This window comes from Plectropomus leopardus, chromosome 17, assembly GCF_026936395.1.
Source record: "Plectropomus leopardus strain MGB_pleo_1.0 chromosome 17, ASM2693639v1, whole genome shotgun sequence".
Taxonomy (NCBI): Eukaryota; Metazoa; Chordata; class Actinopteri; order Perciformes; family Serranidae; genus Plectropomus; species Plectropomus leopardus.
Genome location: NC_142192.1, coordinates 13,249,891 through 13,274,834, shown reverse-complemented (window position 1 = coordinate 13,274,834; position 24,944 = coordinate 13,249,891). Strand labels below are relative to the sequence as shown.

The following is a 24,944-nucleotide window of genomic DNA, read 5'->3' as shown; positions in this document are numbered from 1 at the left end:
GCATTCAAGAAAGAGTGAGCTCTTATTTTTGAAGTACGTCGACCGGAAACTGGTTTCCAGAAACATGGCGGTGTCCAACAACAACAGGCGAGGCTGTTGGGATGTACCAAATGTTTATAAACATCATGAACAGCGTAAAGTATGCATTTCAAGACCTAAGTATAGAGAGGGGAGGGAAGCGAAAGCTGTTAAGGTAAGAATACGCTAAATACAAGAAAGATAAACACGATATATCTTAAGCCTTGAGACACTATTACTTCTAGCTCGCTATTTTTTGCTGATATTTGATATGCCGATATATATAAACTTATTTGGCTGATAACCAATACCAATAACAACATTTTCACGTTTTCCTCACCTAATTTTAGTGATCATCAAGTCTCTGAAATAGTGGAATAAACATCGTATTATGTATACTCTTAATGTAACGGCCCACCAGCTGATGTACATGTCCACTTTGGCAATTAAAAAAAAAAAAAAATTATATATATATATTGGTTTGTGATATCTGCAGGAATCAGCGTGTTGGCTGATTTGAATATTTCGTTCTGAAGCCAAAATCTGCCAATAATGATGACATTATTGTGCATCCCTAACACTGAATGATAACATTATATTTTAACACCAAGGTATACATTGAAACTGGTACATTGCTGCAGCCCCAGTTAGACAATACAGAAATTCTACTGTGGTCAATACATTGTGGAGCATGTGCATCCATATTTGTCTTGTGTATCATCAGGTGTACACCATTAATTTAGAGTCACGTTACCTGATGGTCCAAGGGGTCCCAGCTATCGGAGTGATGACAGAGTTGATCCAACTGTGTGCCCTGTACGGAGCTGTGGACGAGTACAGGCCCCTGGATGAGTACCCTGCTGAGGAGTTCACAGAGGTCTACCTAGTCAAATTCCAGAAACTCACAAGTGCCAGGTACAGGGTGTAACATTATTCATTATAGTGCATTAGCAAAGTTCAAAACACTCATTAAATAAATCATTTTCTTTGAAACTTTCTGTTTCAGAGCAGCCAAAAGACACATGGATGAGAAGAGTTTCTATGGTGGTGTGCTGCATGTGTGCTATGTCCCAGAATATGAGACTGTAGAGGACACCAGGCTGAAGCTGCAGGACAGGAGGAGATATGTCACCAGGGCTGTTCAGAATAAAGGTATACTTTCAACATTGATCATTACTCTTAAAGGTCCCATATTATGCTGATTTCAGGTTCATACATGTTTCCTTAAGAACATGTTTACATGCTATGATGTTTCCAGTTTGCTCTGATTGTACAGCGTATGCGGGTCTTCCGCAAGGAAGTTCAAAAGAGAAGAAGTCACAGTCTCAAATGATGTCATTGGGGTACAACACATGCACAGTAAAACCTTTTCTGCAGTTTTTGAAAGGCTCAATGGCTGGCACACTAACATAGAACAAACAGTCCCTAATAAAGGACAATAAACAATTTTCTCCATGCAAATGCACTATTGTATATCTGCTACCATAAATGTGAGTGTACCTGAAAGCTTTGTCAGGCCAAGTACACCTAAGGATGCTAAAAATAGCACACCCAAAAAGCACCTCAATGGACACTGTCTTTTTATTTCTGGCACTGTCTGCTGTAACTCTCCAACATCACTGTTCCAGTCACATTGCGTATGTGTCATATCCCAAGCTCCCATGGGGGCAAAGAGGGTGTCCCAGCCTCTTTTGAACAGCCTTGGTCATGCACCTCTGTGCTATCTCTGCACCATAACTGCAGCTGGGGGCTGACTGTGAAGGCACTGTTGCATCAGTATTTACCTTTATCTAGCATAGTTGTGTCATCACAGTTTCTCAATACAGACTGTGCATTTTTCTGCAGACTGAGCTTTTGATACTTTCAGGTATTTATAATGCATCTATACCGGCTTTATTTTTTTTAAAAGACATGTAAATCTGACTTTTTACAATATGGGCCCTTTAAAGAAAACATGAATACACTAATATAAGTACAACGTATCTACGTGTCTACTATATTGTATGTTCTTCTACTTTCTGTGCACTTTCTGTTTAAATTACTGAGATATGTTGTTTATTGTGTTTTACATATACTGCAGCTGTTTCATTTGATCTCTTTTGTTGTATTTAGAATAGAGATGCATGATAATATCAGCATGTCAGCAGTATCTGCAGACATAGGCTTTAAAATGAAAGTTTTTAGGGTTTTTCTGTGGGGTTTTTTGCACAATAAATGACTATTAAATACATAGAAAGGAATTGTATTTTATGTCTCCATCTGCTGGTGGGCCATCATGATAAGAGTATGCATAATATGTTAATGACACTACAAAGAGACCTGATTATCATTAAAACTTGGTGGGGACAAAAGTGGCTATATCGATATTGGTATCAGTTATCATCCAGAAGAGTTGTTCTGTATCAGCTTATCAGATATCAGCAAAAACAATCCATCATCGTGCATCCCCCATTTGGAATGACAACTCAACATAAACTCGAACTATATGTTGACACTGTTTTTTTGTCTCTAATGTTGTCACAAAGCAAGAGAAAGGGAACAGAAGGAGGCCGTAAACAAGGAGCCGACGTCATCAGACGTTGCCACCACATCAGAGACGGTCGTCACCAGACATGATAAAACATCTAACCGTGATACTACAGAGAAGACCTCAAACATCAGCCACGATTCAGGCTTTCCTCTACTGCCATTACCTCCTCGGGAATATCATTACTACGGACATAAGTATCCACATAGGACTCTACCAACAGAGGACAAAATGGGGACATTATATGATGCAACCATTGACATAAAACAGCAGCAGGGACAGAGTTCAAGCTCCAGCCAAACCTCTTTAAACAAAGATAGGACCACAGAACACAGACTGACCTCAAGTCAGTCTTCTGCAGAAGTCCGATTTGTCCCAAGGACTACACACCTGGAGAACAGGAAACGCAGGATGGAGGAGGCTGCAGAGCTCTCACTGACTGATGTTACTATAAACAATGAGCCACTTATTGGGCCAAAGCTACCAGAACCTCCTAAACTTGACATGGAGGATGTGTCACTGAACACAACTGTAAGCCTGATTAGGAGCGCAATGAAGAAGGTAGTTTATAATGAGTTTTTTTTAAATAGAAATCCAGAATAAAGTAATTTTACTGTAGCTTTAATGCCTTTATTTGTGTCATTAAAAGCGTTTGTTATCATTCTCAGGTGGAATCCGTTCCTGACCTCAAACCAGTGGAGAAAAAGATTAAACCACGCCGACGGATTTGATCAAGCGACCTGCTTTGATGTTCCAATTTATGCCAAGATAACTGCTACTCCTTTGGAAAATGACCAAACAGTTTATCTCAGCAGCTTGTTTTTATTTACAAATTTTGCTTCTCGTTGCAAACTGCTATCAACATTTTTTTTATTAAAGACTGTATTCCTGGAAATGCAAATAAATTGTAATTCTTCATTGTTCCAGGTGTTCCTGAAATACATGCTGCTCGAATGTCTCAATACTCTGAAAACAGAGAAAAATAGAGTGTAAGATAAAGAATTTCTGACTAGAAATTCAAGGTATTGGAGTTTTCCAAAAGACTTTGATTTGTGATTACCGTGGTGTCAGGGAGGCAGGTTCCAAAAGCCTCAAGTAACAGATTCTCCTCTCTCACTGCCTTTTCAAAGTCAGTGAAAGAAAGTCTGCCGTCGTGGTCGTGATCCTACAAAAATACACAATGTGCTTGTAGTCAGTACATCAGTGAGATACGTAAAGATCTGAGAATTATTATTTATTTTTTTTACTAAGTGGTCTCTAAACCGTGGTGGGCAGTTGGACAGTAACAAGGTACATTTTCTTAAGGACTGTACTAAAGTAGAGTTTTTGAGTATCCGTACTTTACTTGGGTATATATATATATATATATATATATATATATTTATATATATTTATTTATTTATTTATTTATTTATTTATTTTATTTTTTTTACAAACTTAATACTTTGACTCCACTACAATTGATAGACAAATATTGTACTTTTGACTCATTATATTTGTTTTGATGTCAGTGGATTATAATCTTAACTTTTCTAAAATAAAAAAGTCCATTAATACACAACTTATCTTTTGCACTGACAATAGAATTTCACTTTTAAAATTACAAATTGGATAGATGTTGCCCCACAAAATTAAACATTGTCTGAAAATTATTTTTGGTTGTAAATTCATACATTTTTTAGCAAGATTTTTTCAATCTAGCCAAGTTGATTTTGAACATTTTTAAACCTACAGGTATGTAATTGGGATGTTACAGTAGGCTGTTTTTTTTTTTTTTACTTTATATTATTTATTATTTTTTAAGAAGCTGCATCTACAGCAAATGTCTGACAGGCTATTTGACAGACAAGACATTGGCTGGAGGATAAGAAAACTTTTTTTTAATCTAGCAGTAAGTTTAGTTAGAGAGACAAACAAAAACTGCAGTTAAATTAAAAAACAAATAAAAACATAAAATGACAATGTTGGTCATTTTGTCAGTTTGTGTTTGTATGTGCATTTCTGCAGGCTCAGCAGCATATTCAACAAGCTCTTCATTCTACAGGTTCTACAGGCAAGTCAGTGCATTCAGTGGGTTTGTCTTGAGACATTAGGATCCGTAAATGCACAGTAAATATACAACTATGTTGAGACTTTTAAAAACAACTACTCCAGTGCTTCAATTCAAGTAATAATTTGACTCAGCAGCTTTCATTTGTATTGGTGGAATATTTGCCCAGGAGTATCTATACATTGACTGAGATAATAGAGTTGTAAACTTTGTCCACCACTGTCTCTGCAACACAAATTGTCTGACGTTTGGAGGTTTCAAGAGGTGGTGCAGAGAACAAATGCAGAGAAAAATCAAGAAATGGACATTTAAATCAATAGACCATCAGCATCTATTCCCTCACCATCTTCTTGAGTGTGATCTCCACCAGGTCTTTGATTCCTTCGTCAGGGTCCTCCTCTGTGGGCTGTCTGATGAGGCTGTTCTTCAGCATGAGAAGCATCTCCTCTCTGGTGATGTAGCTGTCGCCATTTGAGTCATACACATGAAAGCAGTCTGAGACACGCAAAGAGGGAAGAGTTATTTCCTGAACAATATAGTGGCTTGTAACTCAGATTTTAAATATGTGGATGTGTAAGATTGAGAGCTTACATTTTATTTTTTCATCCAAGGTCCCTCGAAGGAAAACAGACAGTCCCTCAATCCATTCCTTCATACTGATGAAGCCGTCGTTGTCTTTGTCAAATGTCCTGAAGACTGAGACAACATTCAGAACACCAGGTTACCAAACAATAACAATATTCTGCACCCACACTGCTGGTGGTTGTCCATATATGATATATTAGTCATATGACAGAGTCAGATTACCTCCACCCATGATGATGTCGTCTGTCATCCCAAAGATGTTGTGCAGTATGCTCCTGAACTTCTCTCTGTCCAGGCAGGTAACAACTGTCCCGGGGACAGTCTGCTCCCCCAGAAGCACGTTAAACTCTCGGATAAGGCACTCCACCTCTGCTTTATTGACTGGGAGCAGTGAAATAGTAGCTGGCATGTCACATTATTTTACATCAGATGTCGCTATAGCTGCGCGGAAGTTTGTAGCGTTAATTAAAAACAATGAAACACACAACGGACTATCTTAGCATAAAATAGCGCGTCAGGTCAATTTGAAGTGAATACTCACAGTGCTCCACTTGCTTTGAGATCGTTTCAGCGAGAGTTTTTATCAGCTTTCGGTTCATGGCCGATATTTCTGACATTTTTAGAGGCTACACGTCGGACAGGCAACGCACGAGTCTTCCGGGAGGAGCGATGTTGACATTCCGTCGCTATGGCAACAGCCTTTCACAGCTATTCATCCCGCGGCGCAGCTGAAACTGACGGTAGGATTCAAATTCGCCGAAGCATGTTTTTGTTTTTCTTGAGGATTTGCAAAGTTTCCAGATCAAAAATCAAAGCATTAGAAAGCCAGGTTCAAATGTTTGTTTAACGCTGTTCACATATCAGAGTCAAAGCTTTTTACAGATGGGATCCCCTTTTTTATCACTCCATAAATAGAAAAATAGCCTTCTGTCATCAGCCATAGAAATCAATTTTCGACTTGTTAGAGGGCATAAAGTGATAGCTACATAAATCAGGCTATGAATGATATATAAACAAACCGCTCTGTAAAAACCTTCAGAGTAGGGGTCAACAGAACATCAGCCTGGCCAATCATTTTGACAATTATCTGTATCAGCGTTTTATTTTAATGATCGGCAGTAAAATTAATTAATGAAAAAGTGTGCCTTTTACACTGAACCAACACCAGGGAAGGCACTGGTTTAGTGTAATACTGAACCAACCAATGCATGGTAAAAAAAAAAGAAGGAACTTTCACTTTGTAAAACTTCAGGGAGCTTTTTTTAATTCATCCTTTTTAGATGAAGTATCAGCCATGAAAAGCCAATATCGGTTGACCCCTGCTTTACAGTATAGATAGGAATAAAACTAGAAAGTTTGGTGTATGCGGTGGCATAGTGATAGTTGATGAGGTGGGTGTGCTACAAAGTAGATGGTTAGTTTAACGAGGTGCTCTGTATTGACTTTGTTTTCTTGTGTCATATTACATGAAAGTAATTGAGAAAAAATCTGGGATTTTCCATAAATTCAGAATGGGAAAAAATCATATTTTCATCATAGTAAAGAATTTATTAAAAAGGTCTGATTGTTTGCATCACAGTGCTGAGCTTTCATACAGCAACCAGGCACTTAAGTCTGATTTTAAACAGTCAAATGATGTAAAGAGACACTACAGATTGTGAGGGGGAAGCATTCATCACCTAAAATGTATTAAATGTCAGGATTATACATATAGAAAGATAAATTGATGCTTAAAACCATATCCAGTTTAGAATAATACATTTACGATAAAAAGGCATAAAAAGTATGGAGATTCTGTCACAGCAGCGATCAGCTCTCATGAGGTCATGCCGACTGAACCTCTTCTCAACACACTCTTCATGCCTAAACTAATTTCACCTGTGTGTATCCCCATGTGTTTTGTCATTAAATTATTTCGGCTGAACTTCTTCCCGCACACTGTGCAGCTGTAGGGTTTCTCTCCTGTATGGATTCTCGTGTGAACGTTCAAGTTGCCAACATGGCGGAACTCTTTTCCACAAATCCTGCAACGGTACGGCTTCTCCTCCGTGTGAATCCTCATGTGCACATTCACACTGTTGCCATGTCGAAACTCTTTCCCACACACCTCACAGCTGAACAGTTTCTCGCCAGTGTGGATTTGAGTGTGTGTGGCCAGATGTGCGCTGTGGCTGAATTCTTTGCCACAGAAACGACAGCAGTAGGATTTGCTTCCCCTCTGTGTCTCTTTATTTGGTGAAGTTGAGTTGTCACAACTTTTAGTCAACATGTGGTTCTGCATGTGGATTTTACCGACACCGTAGCCTGCCAGTGTTGCAAAACCCAACTCAGGCCCCATGTTATTCAGAGTTACAGAACAATCTGGCAAAATGGGCCAATGTTCACTGCTTGACTGAGCGTTTCCCTCTTCCTCTCTGTGACCAGCTGATAGGCAATGAATAGGCTTCCTGTCTTCATTTCCTGTGTCATTATTTAGCAACTCAGTCGTGTCTGAGTAAATGAGACTCTTCATGCAGGTGGGTTTTCCTTTCAAAGTGCTGGTATCAGTGTCCTCCACATCGGATATCTGCTGGTCCTCTGGACTGCTCCACGGCTGCTCCTGTTTGATTGCTGGAGGCTCTGAGACCAGCAGGCCACAGTCCACCTGACCCACACTGGGGTCGCTGTGGCATCTCTCAGGACTCCAGTCAAGCCTGAAGTCTTTCTGTTCATGTTCAAAAACCTGCAGCGTGTCTGTTAAGAGGAAAATGTGAGATTTTTGTTTAAAGTTAGCCTCCTTTTATTCATGGATTTACGTTACGTAGATATGGGGGCGTTTTATGACATTTTTAGAGGGAGGGAAGCTACAGAAGTCTACTTGTCTTAATTTCTTGATAACATATTTATTTGAATTTCCACTGTTTTTCTTTGTCTTTTTTTGGACTGTCAATACGTGTATAGGTAGCATTCATTGGTTATCTTTTGTTTTGACACCTTACTATGAACATTTTGCATCAAACCTTACTTGTTTTCTGTTTTTATTTTTGTTGGAATATCTATTAGTTTAAACTGCTCTAGAGATTAGTTTTAACAAAGGGTGGAGAAAAAACTATATAGCATAGTATAGAGATATTTTGCATGACAATATTGTTTAAATACACAAAGCTGTTTTTATTAAATTATTGAAGTTGCAGCTACAAGACAAACTCTAGGTAGTCCACAAAAATAGTGAAATCATTTGAAGCTGGATGATCACAGTATGTGACATTTTGCTGCAATAAAATGATTAATGTGATAAACTATCTTTAAACGTTATCTTATTTGATAAAAACAGATGTTGACAAAATGTTTTTGTCTTAATTTGCAGTTGAAAAATGTAATAAATGACAATATGTGTTACAGCGATACTCAGCATATCGCACAACATATAAAATCGCAAAAATGTTATATCGGCACTGAAGCATCACAATAATAATACCGTATTGAAGGGCCTCTGGTGATCGACTCATAGTTTTACCTCAGTATTATGATTTTGGGGAAGGAAGTTTGTGGTGCGGTTTAACTTTATGGTGTTATACAGAAATGTATTTCTGTGACATGGCCACTCTTAACTGTTCAAAATGGGGAGAAAATATTAGACAGCTAACAGTGTAAGGTTACAGTTAAACAATATCACTTTTCACATACGCAACAGTAGCGTACTCCTCAAGACCCACAGACTGCCAATACTGCTTTAGGACAAAACAAAAGACAGAAAGCAAAACAAACCTTCACTGAGTGGATGTATTTCTTGTTTAAGTCCCTGCTGGTCGCTGTCTTGTTGTGAGCGAGCAGCTTTCTCCTCGTGCTCTGCTATCGCGTTCTGCACCGCCGCGAAGATCTCCTCTGCAGCCGCGTGCAGCCGCTCACTGATGAACAGCCTCAACAGCTGCATCTGGGACATTTTCACCAGCTGTCAGCAGCCCCGCACCTACCGCACACACTCCACCTGTGTCTGCGTGTCAAGCTCCAGACAAAAGCAACGTCACTACAACCGGCTGCAAACTTCAAAATAAAAGTATTATTGCACGAGTATGTTTGTTTAAGAATTCTGTGGGCTGCAAAACCTTCATCAAGACTTTATTTTCAAAACGTCCTACTTCCGGTCTCTCATTGTAGTTTGGAGCAGGAATGCTAACATCGCCATCTCCTGGATGGGTGGTCTGACTCATTCATGCCCAGCTCCACTAATTGATGAAGATAATCGGGAGGATTAAACATATATACAGATACATTCCTACGGAGCCCCTCTGGTGACATTACTATCTCGTGGCCACGAGATAATAACGCGCGGCCACGAGATAGTTAATGTGTAGCCACGAGATAATAATGCACGGCCACCAGATAGTTATTGTGGTCATCCCATGCAGACTGTTGCTTTTATCTTGGACAAGTTTGATTTAATTTCATTTTATTTTAATATAGGAATGAATTATAATGACATACTTAAGTCACTTGCAGCAAGGCATGGAGTAATTCTTAGCAAGAGACACTTAATTCGGCTGCTCAAAATGCATGGGCTTAAACGCAAGGAATCTCGTGGCCACAAGTTATTATCTCGTGGCCACGAGATAGTAATACGTGGCCACACATTATTTTTTTTTCATCCAATGTCACCAGAGGGGCTCCGTACATTCCTGATATGAAAGACAAATGCACATTCTGTAACAATATGAAACATTAGAATAATTATATTTTCAATGTGACTGTCTTCTGGACTCATTTTCAGTTGGATCTCCAAAGGCATTTTGTCAGGAACATTTCACTAAAAAAAACAGATTCCTCAATAAAATTTAAAAATCTAAATTTCTCCAAGAATGACTGGTATATAATAATTTGCTTATTATTTAAGCTAAATTTTACGCTTAGAAAATATTTTTTAAAGAAATTTCCCTCATAAACCAAACTAGATAGATACATGTCTTAAAACAATATCAAACCTAAAAATGTGTTGTGAAAAAAATAACAAAAACTATTAATTAATGCAAATCTTACAACTTTAATATGTAACTTATTATGTAGACCACTGTATGTGCCTTCATACTTGTGTCTAGTTTATTTTATTTTATTTTTTTACTTAATTTTCGTCTGTCTGGTTTGTACCTACTTGTCTCATTATTTTCTTGTATTAGTCACTGCATGTGTTGTTTTCAAAACTTTTTTTTTTTTTTTTTTAGATAAATGGGTGGATGGATACCTGATGTAGAACAGTTTGTTTTGAGACAGAACAAATTACAGCACATTGTTTTCTCTTTTTGTACCCTTATTTTTCATATTCTTCTCTTTAATTTGCCTGAAAAATATTTGAAGTGAGTATACAGTCTGACCACAAGGTGGTAGTCAGGTTCTCTATCATAAGGAAAAAAAATAATGTATGCAACAGTAGGCCTTTTCTATCACATCGACTTACAATAATGACACTTAAAAGTCTGTTTTTTTATAGTAAGAAACTATTTGTTATTTATGAGAGATGAAAAGGTGGTGCAAAATGGGGGTGGTGCTTCAAATAATTAATTTTACAAACTGGCAAGGGAGTTACTTTTTTTTAAATTGACTTAAAGGAGGGACATATGGTTACTAATGGTGGAGTGAGGGTCATGCATTTTACCCCAGTCACTCAGGGGAGGTTCAAGGGAAAAAATATTTGGGAGGGTAATGTTATAAAAGTCACACTTCACTCGTGGATGTCCGCAGAAGGAGGCACAGAACCAGTGGTGACCGAGTCTCTGCAGTGGCTGCCCCTAAAATCTGGCATAGTTTATCCATACAAATAAAAACTGCTCTAACAACAAAAATCTTTAAATTACTACAGAAGACCCATATTTTTATTGGTGTGCAATTGATTTTAACCTGACAACTTAGTTTACAACTAAGTTATTTAATCTTTCGTTGTGCCCATCCTTTGTTGTTCTGCAGTTTGCTGTATTACGTTTTTTTCTCTCCTATGTTCCTATGGTCTTTTGCCTCTGTATTCCTCTGTTTTATATTTTCTAAAGCACTTTGGTCAACTGTGGTTGTTAAAAATGTGCTCAACAAATAATGTTTGACTTGACTTTAAACCCCAGCTACCCCCCTACTATGATAAGTCAAGCACAGCTCCTTAGTTTATTTTTTAAAAGATCTGGGAAACAATTTGAAATAAGTATGTGGTTATTAATTTATTGAAATAATCTCTCCATTTTTGTCTCCTTCATGTAATATATAAATTTAGTAAGAAAAGTGGAACCCTGCACAGTTCATCAGTTCATCATTGCTATTGAATTAATAAACTACAATAGATTACAACAATTTTGTCAGAAAAGACACAGACTAAACCAAAAAAATACAAGTAAAACATTTGAAATGCAGACCGATTTGGTTTCAAAACTAAATATGTCAGATCTACACCAATAATTGACAATATTGCACCACTACTGACTCATGAGTGTTTGTATGTATGAAAAACCAACATTGTGACAGAGAGGTTAAATGTGCTGAGGATGTCCTTTCAGTCCAACCATTATTTGAACATGTGTTTGTGAACAAGGTGTGTCTCAGTCAGTCGGTCCGGTGTGTGAGGTTAGTTCTGATTGATAGTGATGCGTCGATCCAGTGGTTTGGGTGTTCGATCATGGAGGTCCACACAGCGACCTCCTCCTCTGTAGAGTCCATCCAGCTGACGGGCTCCCCGTAACTCAGACCTGCCATTATTAACACACCATAATTCATTATTTATGTTGAAGACATGACCAGAGGAATCCTCACTGCAAACCACACACTCAGGAATGATGCTTTTAATCTTAATGAGGCCATAAAAAATTCCAACAACTGACCACTGTTCCTGTATGTACATGCACAAATGCACGACCGCAGCCCCAAAGCTGAAAGCAGTAGTAACAAACAATCCTTAAAGTCTACAGTAGTTGGCCCTGCCATCTGAATATTACAACTTTAAGTTGAATGTCTGTTTACAACAAGCAAAACCTCATTAAAGCTATTACTTCCCACCACGGTGACATCATCTTCCTTCCTGAAACCAACTTGAAACAGAGGCTGCTGCTCTGTCAGTGGTTCAACACACTCCTTATCGAGCACCAACTATAAGCAGAACAACACCATCAAGAACTGTTTGACAAGGGAAGGACATTTATGTTACATAGTTGTTTTTTTCATTTATTTTTGATACACTCAGAACCCTAACCCCTGCAAGTGGGTTTGAAAGGCATGTTTTCTTTCAAAATCTCCAAAATCCCACCATTTATTATAGCCAGAAAATGTGAAACTGTGTTACACGTTTTTCCCCCAGTCAATCATGGAGGCTCAAAGGTTATGATATAAAACATGAAGTCAACCCCCATCCACTCCCTTACTCAAATAATAAATAAACACAATCCCTAAATGAACCAAAATCAGAAATGTTTTTTACATTGCTCGCATATTTAGCAATATGTGGATATTTAGCAATGCATAGTGACGTTGTTAACCTAGAAATGACCTCTCTCGGATGACAAGACCATCTGAAATGCCTGAAATGCCAACAGGACAAAGTGCAGTACAATGTGAAGCACTGGATGGAAAACTCTGCTTTAGACAAAGCATAAAACTACTTCAATAGTACAATGTACAAAGCTGACGATAAAATCAACTAACCAATCAAATAACTCCTTTAAACTGCATTCTTACAAGCCTTATATGCCTTTTTCAGAAAAATTAGCAAGTGTATGCAGGTTTTTTTAAACCCACTAAAAATAAACTCCTTTCGCATTGGCAGTAGAGCAGCGCTGTGTACACGCCTTAAGGAACCCATAAGATTAGAGCTAGGCAATATCAATATAGGTTATAATTTTATAAGTGTTGTCTTTTGTCTTCCTGGTTCTAAAGGCTGTATTACAGTAAAGTGATGTCATTTTTTTAACTTATCAAACTCTTCTATTATTTACCCTTACACACTTAGTCATTGCATCTTTATTACCGATGATTATCTGTCAAATATCATATTGTGTAAATAATTTGTAAAAGCACCAATAGTCAACCCATAAATATTGCTGCAACATTGATATCAAGATATTTAGTCAAAAATATTGCGATATTTAATCAAAAGACAGCAGTGAATTTTTAATTACAGCTCAGAAAAGCTGAATTTTAACAGGTGAAGCTCAAGTTTTATTCAACTCCTTGCAAACTTTTTGTCATACTGAGTCTCCAGTCACCTACTGACTTATAAAAGACAGCCCAAGATAAACATGAGTGAGTTCATTTAAAAAGCTAACTGCCAACAACAGGAACTGAGAACTGAGAGGGACTTGATAAGAGATAAGATAAGATCCTCTGCATAGACCGGGCTCCACAGAGACTGCAGCACAGGAGAACAAATACTGTCCCCAATACTGACTGCTGCATGAAACCAGCAAAAAAGAAAAATTACATATTTATATTTATGTATATATATATATATATATATATATATATATATATATTCTTGTCACCATTCACTCATCTTTTTTTTTGCAATTTTTGGACACTTCTTGTCAAGTTGGCCATTGCCTTTCCCATATTTTCAAAAGAAATCAAACCAGTTAGCTCAAGTTTCAAAGGGTTAAACAGCTTCTGAAAGGCATCTAAACACAGCACAAGAAAACTGATGTTGCTCCAGGTTTCGAAAGGTTAATATCTGCGTTAAAAAGCATCGGTGTGCTTTTGAATGTGCATTAATGTGTATGTTTGTGTAGAGACACCCACCAGCTCCACAGCTCAGACGAATCCCTCCTAGGATGCGCGGCTTCAACCCTTCAAGGCTGCCATACTGTCAGCTCAGCGCAGGCCTCTCTGAGGTCGCTGGTGTGGAAGCCATCATACACCATGGTGTGGTTGTAGGTAGGGCTGACGGAGCGCTTCACCACCCGTGTCTTCTGACCACTCTGTCGACTGGCATCTGGGAGTATGTAGCTTGTGGGAAATTTAGATTAAGATTCACATCCGGGATTCAGATATATATAGATATTGTTGATATAAATAAGGAGAAATGTTTAAATGAGACACTTTAGCCTCTATATAATGTGGTATAGTATGTGTGCAAGTGTTCAAAACCTTAAAGGGACAACTTATCCCCAAAATCAAAAATATATTTTCCTCTTACCTGTAGTGCTATTTATCAATCTAGATTGTTTTGGTGTGAGTTGCAAGGTTTTGGAGCTATCAGCCAAAGAGATGTCTGCTTTCTCTCCAATATAATTGAACTAAATGGCTTGTGGTGCTCAAAAAAAAATATATATATATATATATATATATATATATATATATATATATATATATATATATATATATATATATATATATTTGGATAATTCAACAGCAATGTCTCTTCCCAGAAATCATGACCCGGTTACTCAAGATAATCCATAGACCTTGTTGTGAGCAGTTTCATGAAGGAACCATTTTCTTTCTACCAAACTACACTTATCTACTGTATCACCGCAAATAGGGAAGCATGCATCTACTTATGGACAAGAGGTTGGTGCTGAAGAGACGTAAACAATGACTGCGTGCTTCTCGGCTGAGCTGTAATGTTAGCTAGCTCAGTGGTGCTTAGTGAGCTAGCATTGAATGCACGCTTCCTTCTGTGCTGTAATACAGTTGGTGGGCGTAGTTTGGCAGAGACAAAATAGTTAATTTATAAAACTGCTCACAGAAAGGTTTGTGGATTACCTTGAGTAACCTGCACGTGATTTCTGGAGAGAGACATTGTTGCTGAGTTTATCAAATTTATTTTGTGGCATTTTGAGCACTACAAGCCAAGTGCCATCCAGATCCATTATATCAAAGAGAAGGCAGACATTTCTATGGCCTATATCTCCAACACTTGGCCACTCACACCAAAACAATCTAGACTAATAAATAGCCCTACAGCTAAAAGGATTTTTTTTTAATTATTGTCTCTTTAAATTTACATAGTAAATAAGTAATCATACATATGCACATAAGTATTGTAAGTATTTGATGAATCTTCATATATTGTTGCGCCAATAATAAAATACTACAAATAAAACTGCGGCCAAGATAGTTTACTGTTGATAAATTATTAAGAAACATGTTGCTGAGAGGACACACCTTCTGACAAAAGAGTCTATAGCGCCCCCTTTGTTGGTCAGGAGACCTTGAGCTTCCCGAAGCCAGATGTGAAGCTCCCCTGTAAGAGGCAGTCCACCACCTGAACACACACACACACACACACACACACACATACACACATACACACACGCACACATTGTATGAGACACATGATTAAGGTGGAACATAACTTGCATTCATGATGTGTGTGCTCTGCTCACCCTCAAATCCATCTGGGATGAACTTAATAGAGAGCAAGATTGTCCCGCGACTGCTGATGGAGTCTGGATTCAAATGAACCTGTGATGGGGGTGAAGGGGGTGAAAAGAAAGAGAAGAGAATAAAGGAGAAAAAGACACAGGAAGCAGGAGAAAGAAAAAAGCAAAGGGGAGGGAGGCATAAGTGTTGAAGCAGGAAAAGATTAAGGTTACATAAAACCTTAGTTGAAATTCACAGCATGTCTTCCTCTTCCCTTCAGCTCTCCCAGACACAAGAGACACTCCTCTCTGTGCTCCCTGTCTCCCACAAAGCTGCCAAACTGCTGCTTCACACACGCTACTAAACAAATGTAGATGCAGACATCAGAGCGATTTGTAAATATTAGTTGAGGAAGTGTTCAGCTCGCATTTATGTGTTTTAATTTATGTGACTACGTGCAATTCATCAGTGGTGGAATGTAACTAAGTACATTTACTCAAATACTGTATTTAAGTATGAATTTGAGGTATTTGTGCTTTACTTGAGTCTTTTAATTTTTATGCTACTTTATACTTTAACCCCACTACATTTCAGAGGGAAATATTGTGCATCACTGCATTTATCTGAAAGCTTCAGTTACTCTACAAATTAATATTTGTGGGTTTAAATATTTTCAGTTTCAGGACTTTTTTTTCCTTTTTTATATCTAATTTTGAGGTTTGGGGTTGTTTGTTTCTGTTTTTTTTTTTTTACTTTTACTGACTTTTTACTTGTAAAAAAGTATTTTCACAGGGTGGTATTAGTACTTTTACATAGGTAAAGGATCTGAATACTCTTTCCACTACAGCAATTTATTCATGTCTGCTATTCCTTACCCGTGGGTGTAGGTCCTGCCACAGGGGCTGAGTGCAGGTCCAGTCCCAGACACCCAGAGACACCTCCACCTCCCCAAGGAATACGTTTCGGCCCAGGGGCTCGGCATGCCACACAGACAGGTTCAACGTCCGGCTGCGCAGCTCTCCAACCCGCACTTTATACTACAAAATAAGAACAAACATCAGGTAAGAAGCACATGAAAGGATGGAAGAGGCAAGTGCATGACAAAGCATAACAAAAGCTGCAAGACAGAAACTTTAAATCTGGTAATTTATTGATATAATAGCTTCAAGAGTGGAGAAATAAGTGACTGCAGTGCTGTGATGCTGAGAACACGTGAGGAGAGCTGAGGGACAGATGGCAGATGGGGGATTTTCTGTGAAGGCTGTGAAATATGTAAATGAGAGAGCGTCTCACTCTGAGTGTCTGATCATAGACAGGGTTTAGTGTCTTCTTCTTCACTGCAGTTTTCTTCTTACTGTGACTCGACTTGTCTGGCAAGAGATAGGTTTTAACGTATCTGTGGAAAATTCAAACACATACACATTATTTGACTCATTTTGCATGTGACATCATTGCTGCAAGACTCACACATACACAGTCACTTACGGGTCAGACCGATTCTTGCGTGCTGGAGCTATGTCCTCGCAGCGATACACTTTGACAAGCAGCTCCTCCCTCTGGGTGTCGTAAACCAATGAGAATTGGATGCGGCCCCTCACATCCACCACTCCGAAGTCCCCTGAGCTGAACAGACTCATCATGCTTCCACTGAGCTATAACACACGCAGAACAGAGTGTTCATCCCCTACGTCATTGTCCGGAGCTGAGTCATATTGCGTCGCTGGATAGCCAATTAATCAAAATGCGTGTGTTCATGCACGAGCGTGTGTGTGTGTGTGTGTGTGTGTGTGTGTGTGTGTGTGTGTGTGTGTGTGTGTGTGTGTGTGTGTGTGTGTGTGTGTGTGTGTGTACCGTATAGAGGCTGCCATTGGAGCTGCTGGTTTTCAGAGAAGCTGGATCCGGCTCTGTCAGGCTGCTGCTCAGAGAGTCAGTGTCCCCGTTGTGACCGTCAAAGTCCTCCTAAATGCACACACACATTATTTTCAAACCATCTATCATCTATCAGTTGGTGTCCTCTCCCTTTATATATATCATCTTCTTTAAAAGTCCAGTGTGTAGGATTTAGGGGGGATATGTTGACAGAAATGGAATACATATGTATGTTTTCGTTATTGAATAATCACCTGAACACCTTAGAATGAGCTGTTTACTACTACACAAGAAGTGGTTCTTGGTCCACTGAGTCCACTATGTTGCACCGACATGTTTCTACAGTTGCCTAAAGCAGACAAATCAAACACTGGCTCCAAATAGGTGCATTAGTGCTTTTGCATATTTGCATTTTTGTTACTGTTGCTCCAGCATGAGCAGCTCTGGTAAAATACAGATTTTTTACAATGAAATTGCTTAATCCAATGTTTTTACCTTGTTAAAACACCACCACCATCATTTGTTTTTGAGATGAGGAGACCTCTGTGGATAATTCAGCTCCTGGTTTAAACTTCCAACATGTCTGAGTCAGAAAAAAGCTAAGCACAAATAAGCAGGTGCTGAGCTAACGGCCCGTCTCAGAGGAGTCAAACAGCACTGGAGAAACACTGATTTTTAACGTGAAACTGTTTTATTCAGTGTTTTTAGCGGTTTATATCAGCGGGTCTGTTTGGTTTCGAGAGAAAGAGACCTGCCAATAATATGGCTCCCACTAAAAAACCTCATGAGCATCTCTATCAGAACAAAGGTGAGCACAGAGTAACAGGTGCCAGGTTAGCAGTCCGTTTGTGATGAGCTGAACAGCATATGAGAAACACTGATTTGTAACGTGAACTGCTTTATTCAGTGTTTTTACCTTTTTTAATGTATGCTTTGGAGAGGAGGAGACCTCTGTGGATAATTCAGCTCCCAGTAAAAATCTCAGTGAACAAGTAAGTAATTCTAACCGGGAGAAGTTTAAGCTGGTTGCAATCTGCAATCATCACTGCTAGATGCTACTAAATCCCCTTAAATCTTACACACTGCTCCTTTAACTACTTTATTGCACTCGATCATTAAAAGCTTAATGTGTGATTGATTTAGACATTAAAAAATTCACCTCAAGTTCCTCCGAGTGGCCATTACTTCTCCTTTCACACTCTATGAGCAGAGAGAATGAGTTAATACTAATACTTAGAGACCACTAGAGAGGTACAGATGCATAGAAAGAGAAGCTTCCATACCTTTGGATGAAGAGGAACTATTTCTCAGGAGATTCTAGAATTCAGGATGATAATTCAGATACAGATTAGATTATTTTTTACAAGTATGGAAAAAAAGAAGCAAGCATGCACACACAGACCTGTGGTGCGGGACTTTTTGTTCTGGGTGTGGGTTCAGGTTTCAAACTTTCTTGATTCCTGAAAACACAAATAAGATATTAGAAATGGAAATCCATACAAATGTTAAAAAAGTGAAATGTGTTTTTTTTTTTCTGTGACAGACCCTTCGCTCTTCTCTACTTTGATGTCCTTCAGTCTTATCTCCGCCTCAGGAGAGGTGTTATTGTTGTGTGAGGTTTCCTCTTTCTCTCCATTGAACAGTCCAATCAGTGGCACATCTGTTACCATGGCAACAAATGCAGAACCATGACTGGGATATCCCTGTGACAGTGAGAAAACAGCCCTGTAGCCCTGTAAAAGTAACACTGCATTAACTGACAACTCACCTCTGTTCTTGGTCTTCCTGTGGCGGATGGTGGCGTGGACAAGCGAGTAGGCCGATGTCCGGTTGCGATGACGTTTGCTGCGCTCCTCAGTGAACCATTCTCCTGACAGGAAGCGCAAACGTGTCGGGTCTTTCTCTGTCTCCTCGAGAACCCTGCGGCATTCAAACAGGACTAAGTTAAACAGTAAACATATGTGATCCACAGTCTGCGAAAGTCAGCTGATGTCAGCCAACGTCACAAACTAAACAGTCACTGCTGTCACTTCTGTCATGCAATTTACTTAGCGGTTTAAAAGACGTGTCAATTCAACAATTAGAACGAGAATTACTGCCTCAAGGTTGTATGCTTCCGCGAACCAGTGAAGTTGTAGTTACAGTTTACATCCATGTTTGTTCAGACTCACATGAAGCCATGACAGTTTAAAATGCTTCAAATATGGATGACTATTTCTGCGAAGAAGCTACAAATTCAAATTTAACGTACATGTTCAAGCTGGCAGCACAGAAAAATCTATACAATCAGCATTGTTTTAAGGTGGACACCCAAGATTAGTGTCAATTCAGTGTCCAACCAAATGTTTTTCCTCAGTTATGGCATTCAATAATGGCCAAAAAAGTTTGCAGAACATTATAATCGCACAAGAGAAGAAGTCAATGAAGTTGAACTTTCAGTTTTTGGATATAAAATGTCATAACTTCATTGTTTTATCCTATTTGAATTTTGTGTGAAAGTTTGTTAAAGCATGAATTCTTGAGTTAGGGCCCAAAACATGTTTGGGAGGCCACCATGATCCTGACCTTTGACAAACAAAAACTAACCCGAATCCAAGTCCAAAGAAATTCACTCAAGGCTTTCATGAGATATCATTTTTAGGAGAATCAGACCGATGCAAGGTCATGATGACCCTGACCTTTGACCACCAAAATGTACTAAGTTTGTCGTTGTGCCTAAAGGAAAGTTTTTTTGCCAAATTTGAAGTCCCTGAAGCTCTTGAGAAATCGCATACACCAGAATTTAACAGACTGATGTATTCACAAATAGATGCACAAACAGATGGACAGACAACCCGAAACATATTGGTTTGAAAACATACAAAACTTGAATTGTCAGGTTTCCATTTAGGTTGACAAAAACATGCAAACTTCACAACCCTGAGCAGAGCTAAAGCAATTATTCCACAGATCTAAAGAAATTCTTTGGAAACAATCTTGTTAACAAAGTCATGGTTTAAGTCAACTATCAAGCAAAATTTGTAGTGTCCTATCATGATAATTTCAGTGTTGACTGAGTGTCAGTAAAAATTATCAAGGTCATGTCCATATATAGTACCATGTTGCCCTTACATTTACATGTTTGTTTACATATGAATGTCACCAAAATTCTTGATAAAATTATGGCAGAATAACCAGCAGAGTTTTCCCAAACATTATACAGCTAAGGTGAATGAACAGGGGGAAAAAATGCTTACACATGTTTTGCTGTCATTTCTGTCCAAATCAAAAGTTCAAGGGTGTACTTGTATTATTTATGCTATTATAGCATAATATTAGTGGCATAAAATAGTCTTGATTATGTCATTTACCACAATTAGTTTTTAGGACAATATATCATCCAACAAAAGGAGTTATCGAGACAGGTCTAAAGGTGAGGATTTGCTCTCTACTGAAGGCTCTAGGACCAAGGAAATCATTTTTCACTGTTTTCAGAGGTTTTATATGCTAAACAATAAACTGATTCATCAAAGAAAAAAACTATGAAAATAATACAATATCCTTGTTAGCTGACACACCCATTTAAAAATGAATCAACACAAGTGTCACAAACAAGGGGCAGCATGTTGACTATTAGACCTCATTAACTAATCAGAGGTCCTATAAGGCTCTCTGAACATGTGAGGTGACCAGTGACCAACATTCTCAGATGCAAGAGCTGCTTCACTCTGTAAGCAAGATCAGTTTTAATGTTCTTTGGGCTCCCAAACGGAGGCGAGGCTAAATTACCAACCAGGACAAGCAGGAAGCTGCCCCACGTCCCCCCAATGGGCCCCAAAAGCCCTAAGTTTACAGTGCAGCATGTGATTTTTGGTCTTTTAAATTGACTGATTTGTTTGGAAAACATGCAAAATTAAAGCACAATCAGCTGACATGGCAAGGGCCTTGAGGTGGGTCCTGAAGATTTTGACACCCATGACTCACATTGAATGGGCGCTTGAATCAAAACCTTCATTTCACCTGATATTGAGCTAATAGTCAAGTCAATCTATTATAAAGCCCAATATCACAAATCATAGTTTGCAGTTTTACAGCATACGATTTCCCTCTGTCCTTAGACACTCACATCGACTAAGGAAACCCCCCCCCAAAAAAAACCCTAACCACATCACATGTTGTCACACGCTCAGTGAAACTTTTCGTCTGTAAACTGTTATCCTATGCAGGATTTTCCTACCAAAAAAAAAAAAACTAAAGTGAGGGAAGTTGTGGTGTATTTATCTGCAGAGACACTGGCCTCTTCCTGTAGTTTATTTTTATTTTGCTATGTCCTATACTAAACCTGAAAATCTCTTCAGCTTGTACTAATCACATATCTTATTTCAGGCTTTTAACCAAAAACCCATTTCAAAAAATCTATTGGCATCGAAACAAGGAAATGCTTAAATGCAAATTCATTTCCAGGTTTAAAGGCTCATTCCTAGATGACTCAATAGAGCAGCTGCACTGGAGACTTTTGTCTTGGACAGGTAAGTGCAGGTAGTTAGCCTTGTTAGCTTTGTTAGCTAAAGAATAATAATCAAGTGGATAATCAAGTGGAGATACAAAGAATGCAGATGCTTCCTGACTAGTGGACTGCTTGGCACAATCATGGCATTTTAATCCTATCATTTCCTCTGATGTCACTGTGACTTGTCCTTTGTGGATGGGAGCATCAAATTAATATAAAGTTATTCTGAGAGATCACGTTCATCCAATTATGACATTTTTAACCTAAATGGGAGTTATATCCTCCAGCATGACAAAGCTTCCCATTCACAGGGCACAAAGGATCACTGATTGGTTTCATGGCTATGAAAATGATGTGAATCAGTCACCAGATCTTAAACCAACTGAAAACAGATTTAAGATTTTATAACAAATGTGACAGCACTCTCATCCACCATCATCAAAACACCAAACGAAGGAATATCTTTCATAAGAATGATGTATCTATGCAACCTTATCGAGATGTTTTTTTTTCTTTAAGTTTGCCACCTGTGTGTATGTTAGTGGTAATCACTTGGCACCCAAGAAGGATAAGCAGTCACCTCTGACCTTACACGTCCTTCATCGCGCTGACGCAACTCCAAGTCACGCTGCAAGACCTGCAGGATGGTGGACTGCTCCTCGTCTGTCAAGTGGCTCAAGTCAAGAGAGGAGTCGGCCCGCTCCTCGTCCATCCCTGAGGGACAACAGGCAAAATCACAAAGCTTAAACAAGAAGACAGCACCTATCTCTAATTACATTTCAACATACCATATGTCTGGTGACAGATTTTTTTTGTTGCGGGGACTTACATCTTTTATATCACAGAGGAGAGTATAGTACAGTTTCTCAAGTGATATATTTGGAACATTTTGGCCTGCTAGACCAGTACCTCCCAACTTTTTTTGTCCCATGACCTATAAAATGAAGCACTGTCTACTTGGTGTTGCGTGCATGTTGCATATGTCACTGAGTTGTGAGATTTTTTCCTTCTGTTTAATTTTAATAGTATTCACAAGCAAATAAATGTAAGGGAATAAAAAAACAATGCAATATGTAGCAGACATATATTTAGGCATCTGTCTTATGGTGTAAAATATCTTGAGATCCCTTGAGTTTAACTTTTTGTTCCACATTGTGAAACCATTCAACACTCTTTGAAATCATGTGTCGTCCAGCGGCTCTGGTGCCTCTGTGGGAGAGGATACATGCTGGGTCAGACAGGCTATTCCTGTCTGCTTCAATCGCTTTCATCTGCTAATGCTCCACATGCTCTCTACAGTACACCCACTAAACTACTTTTATTATATGGTTTACATACTTTTACTATTTGTATTACTGTTTACTTATTTTACTTTTTTATTTTATTCTATATCTCATTTTCTCATTTATGTTTGTATGTATTGAAATAGTAATGTACCATTTATTTTTCCTAAAAATCCAATAAAGGAAGAATGTAGATATCAGTGAAGTTGAACTTAAGATTACTCGCTGCAGGAGAAAACTTTTTGCATTTATATTTTTGTATTAATTATTTTATTTAAATTCTAATGTGTTTTTATTTTATTTTTATTTAGTGTGTGTTTGTATATATAGATATAGTTTTGTTGAAAATGTTATGATGTTATGAAAAGGACATTATTTAATATTACCTGGATTGACACTGAGGAGGATGTTAAAAAGGAAGAAAGCAAACGTCTATATGTAATTAACTAACCTGCTGCACCACTACATAGTCTGTTTATGTCCTTGACTTGGTGTGTGTGTGTGTGTGTGTGTGTGTGTGTGGCCACTACCTTGAGGCTAGTTACCTCTGTGTAATTAACTCATGCGCAGAGCAATCCTCCAGAGCTTTTGAGTTTGGCAAACAGGATATCATGCAAGTACACCACCGTTTTCAAAACGTGAAACCTAAACCAATAAAAAACAATTATCATATTAGAGCGCTCAGTAAATGATATAAAGCAGACTTGTTTGCTTGGACGTATTCATCTAATGAGTAAACAGTTAAAACGTTTTTTTCCACAATGTAAAATGACTATAATATTTACTTTTGAAAGATCGTTGAAGGTAAGGATCATTTACATGGAGTTTCCCTTTAGAACAAATAGGCCCATGCAGCACTTCCCTCATCTGAAACACCGCGAGAGAGAAGACACCTGTCGCCACTTTCTTTCCCGTTTTGGATCAAAAGTTGATCTCTCCCTCTCACATTCACACAAAAACACACACAGAGAAACACAAAAGTCAAGCCAAAAGTGTGTTACCTTACTTGAGAGCTTCCGCCACTTCCATCTGAGAAAAGTTTGAGGAAAGTTATTCGCAGTGCGGTGTGTGTGCGTGTGTTATGTGTATGTGTGTGTCGAGGTCTGTGTGCAGAGTAAACGGAGTGAACACGCCCTCCGGAGTTAGTCCGCACAGACGCTGCTGTCAGCTGGGAAGCGAGCATGAGACGGAGTAGAAAATACAGAGTGAGAGTAGAGAGTGTGTGTGTTTGACATGACTCACGCACACACACACACACACACACACACACACACGGATGTTTTACCAAATGGTAGGGTGTAGGTGGGATATAACTTTTTTTCCTTGTCACTGTCCACACCTGCTAAACACACATTTGGCCACACACTGAGGCTGCTGCTGCTATACCTACTCCACTGTACACACACACACGTGCATGCATATGCAAACACACACACACACACACACACACACACACACACACACACACACACACACACACACACACACACACACAGATCGGTGCTCTTTTAAAGCGAGAATAGCCAGCAGCATATGAAGCCTGTCTCAGCTTTACTGTGACAAAGTGTGTGTTTCATTTCTCTCACTGGATGTGTATTTGTGTGTATTGGGGGAGGGAGCATTCAGAGTGAAAAGACCTGTATTCAGTCCTGTCCTTTGTCAACAGACTTGGACGACAGCCACACTCTGCCCAGTTGGGAAACTTTTTGTGTGGGTTTATTCAAGCCTGTGTGAGTCCTGGCTCTGACAGCGTCTGGTGCATCCAACCAGCCACCCTGCTGCTCCCCTAAAGGCCTCCATCAGTGCTCTGTCCCCGCCGCA

General features: G+C 38.8%; 4 protein-coding genes across 4 annotated transcripts; 1 reads left to right on the top strand and 3 right to left on the bottom strand.

Moving 5' to 3' along the window:
- The first annotated feature begins 30 nt into the window (after positions 1–30).
- Positions 31–3,450, top strand: rbm48 (RNA binding motif protein 48). Its single transcript, XM_042507049.2, has 5 exons — positions 31–193; positions 743–933; positions 1,025–1,170; positions 2,544–3,106; positions 3,214–3,450. Exons 1-5 carry the CDS (start codon positions 65–67, stop codon positions 3,274–3,276), a joined length of 1,092 nt encoding a protein of 363 aa, XP_042362983.2. The 5' UTR covers positions 31–64; the 3' UTR covers positions 3,277–3,450.
- Positions 3,348–5,951, bottom strand: clxn (calaxin). The gene is made up of 6 exons (XM_042506620.2): positions 5,722–5,951; positions 5,403–5,561; positions 5,187–5,291; positions 4,939–5,090; positions 3,606–3,710; positions 3,348–3,511 (listed from the first exon to the last, which is right to left on the bottom strand). The coding sequence occupies exons 1-6, from the start codon at positions 5,795–5,797 to the stop codon at positions 3,461–3,463; spliced, it is 648 nt and encodes a 215-aa protein (XP_042362554.1). The 5' UTR covers positions 5,798–5,951; the 3' UTR covers positions 3,348–3,460.
- A 54-nt stretch (positions 5,952–6,005) lies between these two features.
- On the bottom strand, positions 6,006–9,312 carry LOC121958098 (uncharacterized). The gene is made up of 2 exons (XM_042506968.2): positions 8,928–9,312; positions 6,006–7,913 (listed from the first exon to the last, which is right to left on the bottom strand). Exons 1-2 carry the CDS (start codon positions 9,100–9,102, stop codon positions 6,997–6,999), a joined length of 1,092 nt encoding a protein of 363 aa, XP_042362902.2. The 5' UTR covers positions 9,103–9,312; the 3' UTR covers positions 6,006–6,996.
- Positions 9,313–11,330: 2,018 nt separating this feature from the next.
- LOC121957903 (synaptotagmin-like protein 1) lies at positions 11,331–24,313 on the bottom strand. Its single transcript, XM_042506702.2, is given in 17 exon segments — positions 11,331–11,878; positions 13,917–13,971; positions 13,973–14,123; positions 15,285–15,384; positions 15,506–15,584; positions 16,358–16,519; positions 16,776–16,878; positions 16,968–17,134; positions 17,334–17,441; positions 18,511–18,551; positions 18,635–18,668; positions 18,754–18,811; positions 18,897–19,011; positions 19,120–19,271; positions 22,428–22,554; positions 23,669–23,768; positions 24,125–24,313. Coding segments are annotated over 15 exon segments (1,593 nt in total). The 5' UTR covers positions 22,553–22,554; positions 23,669–23,768; positions 24,125–24,313; the 3' UTR covers positions 11,331–11,735.
- Between the last annotated feature and the right edge of the window lie 631 nt (positions 24,314–24,944).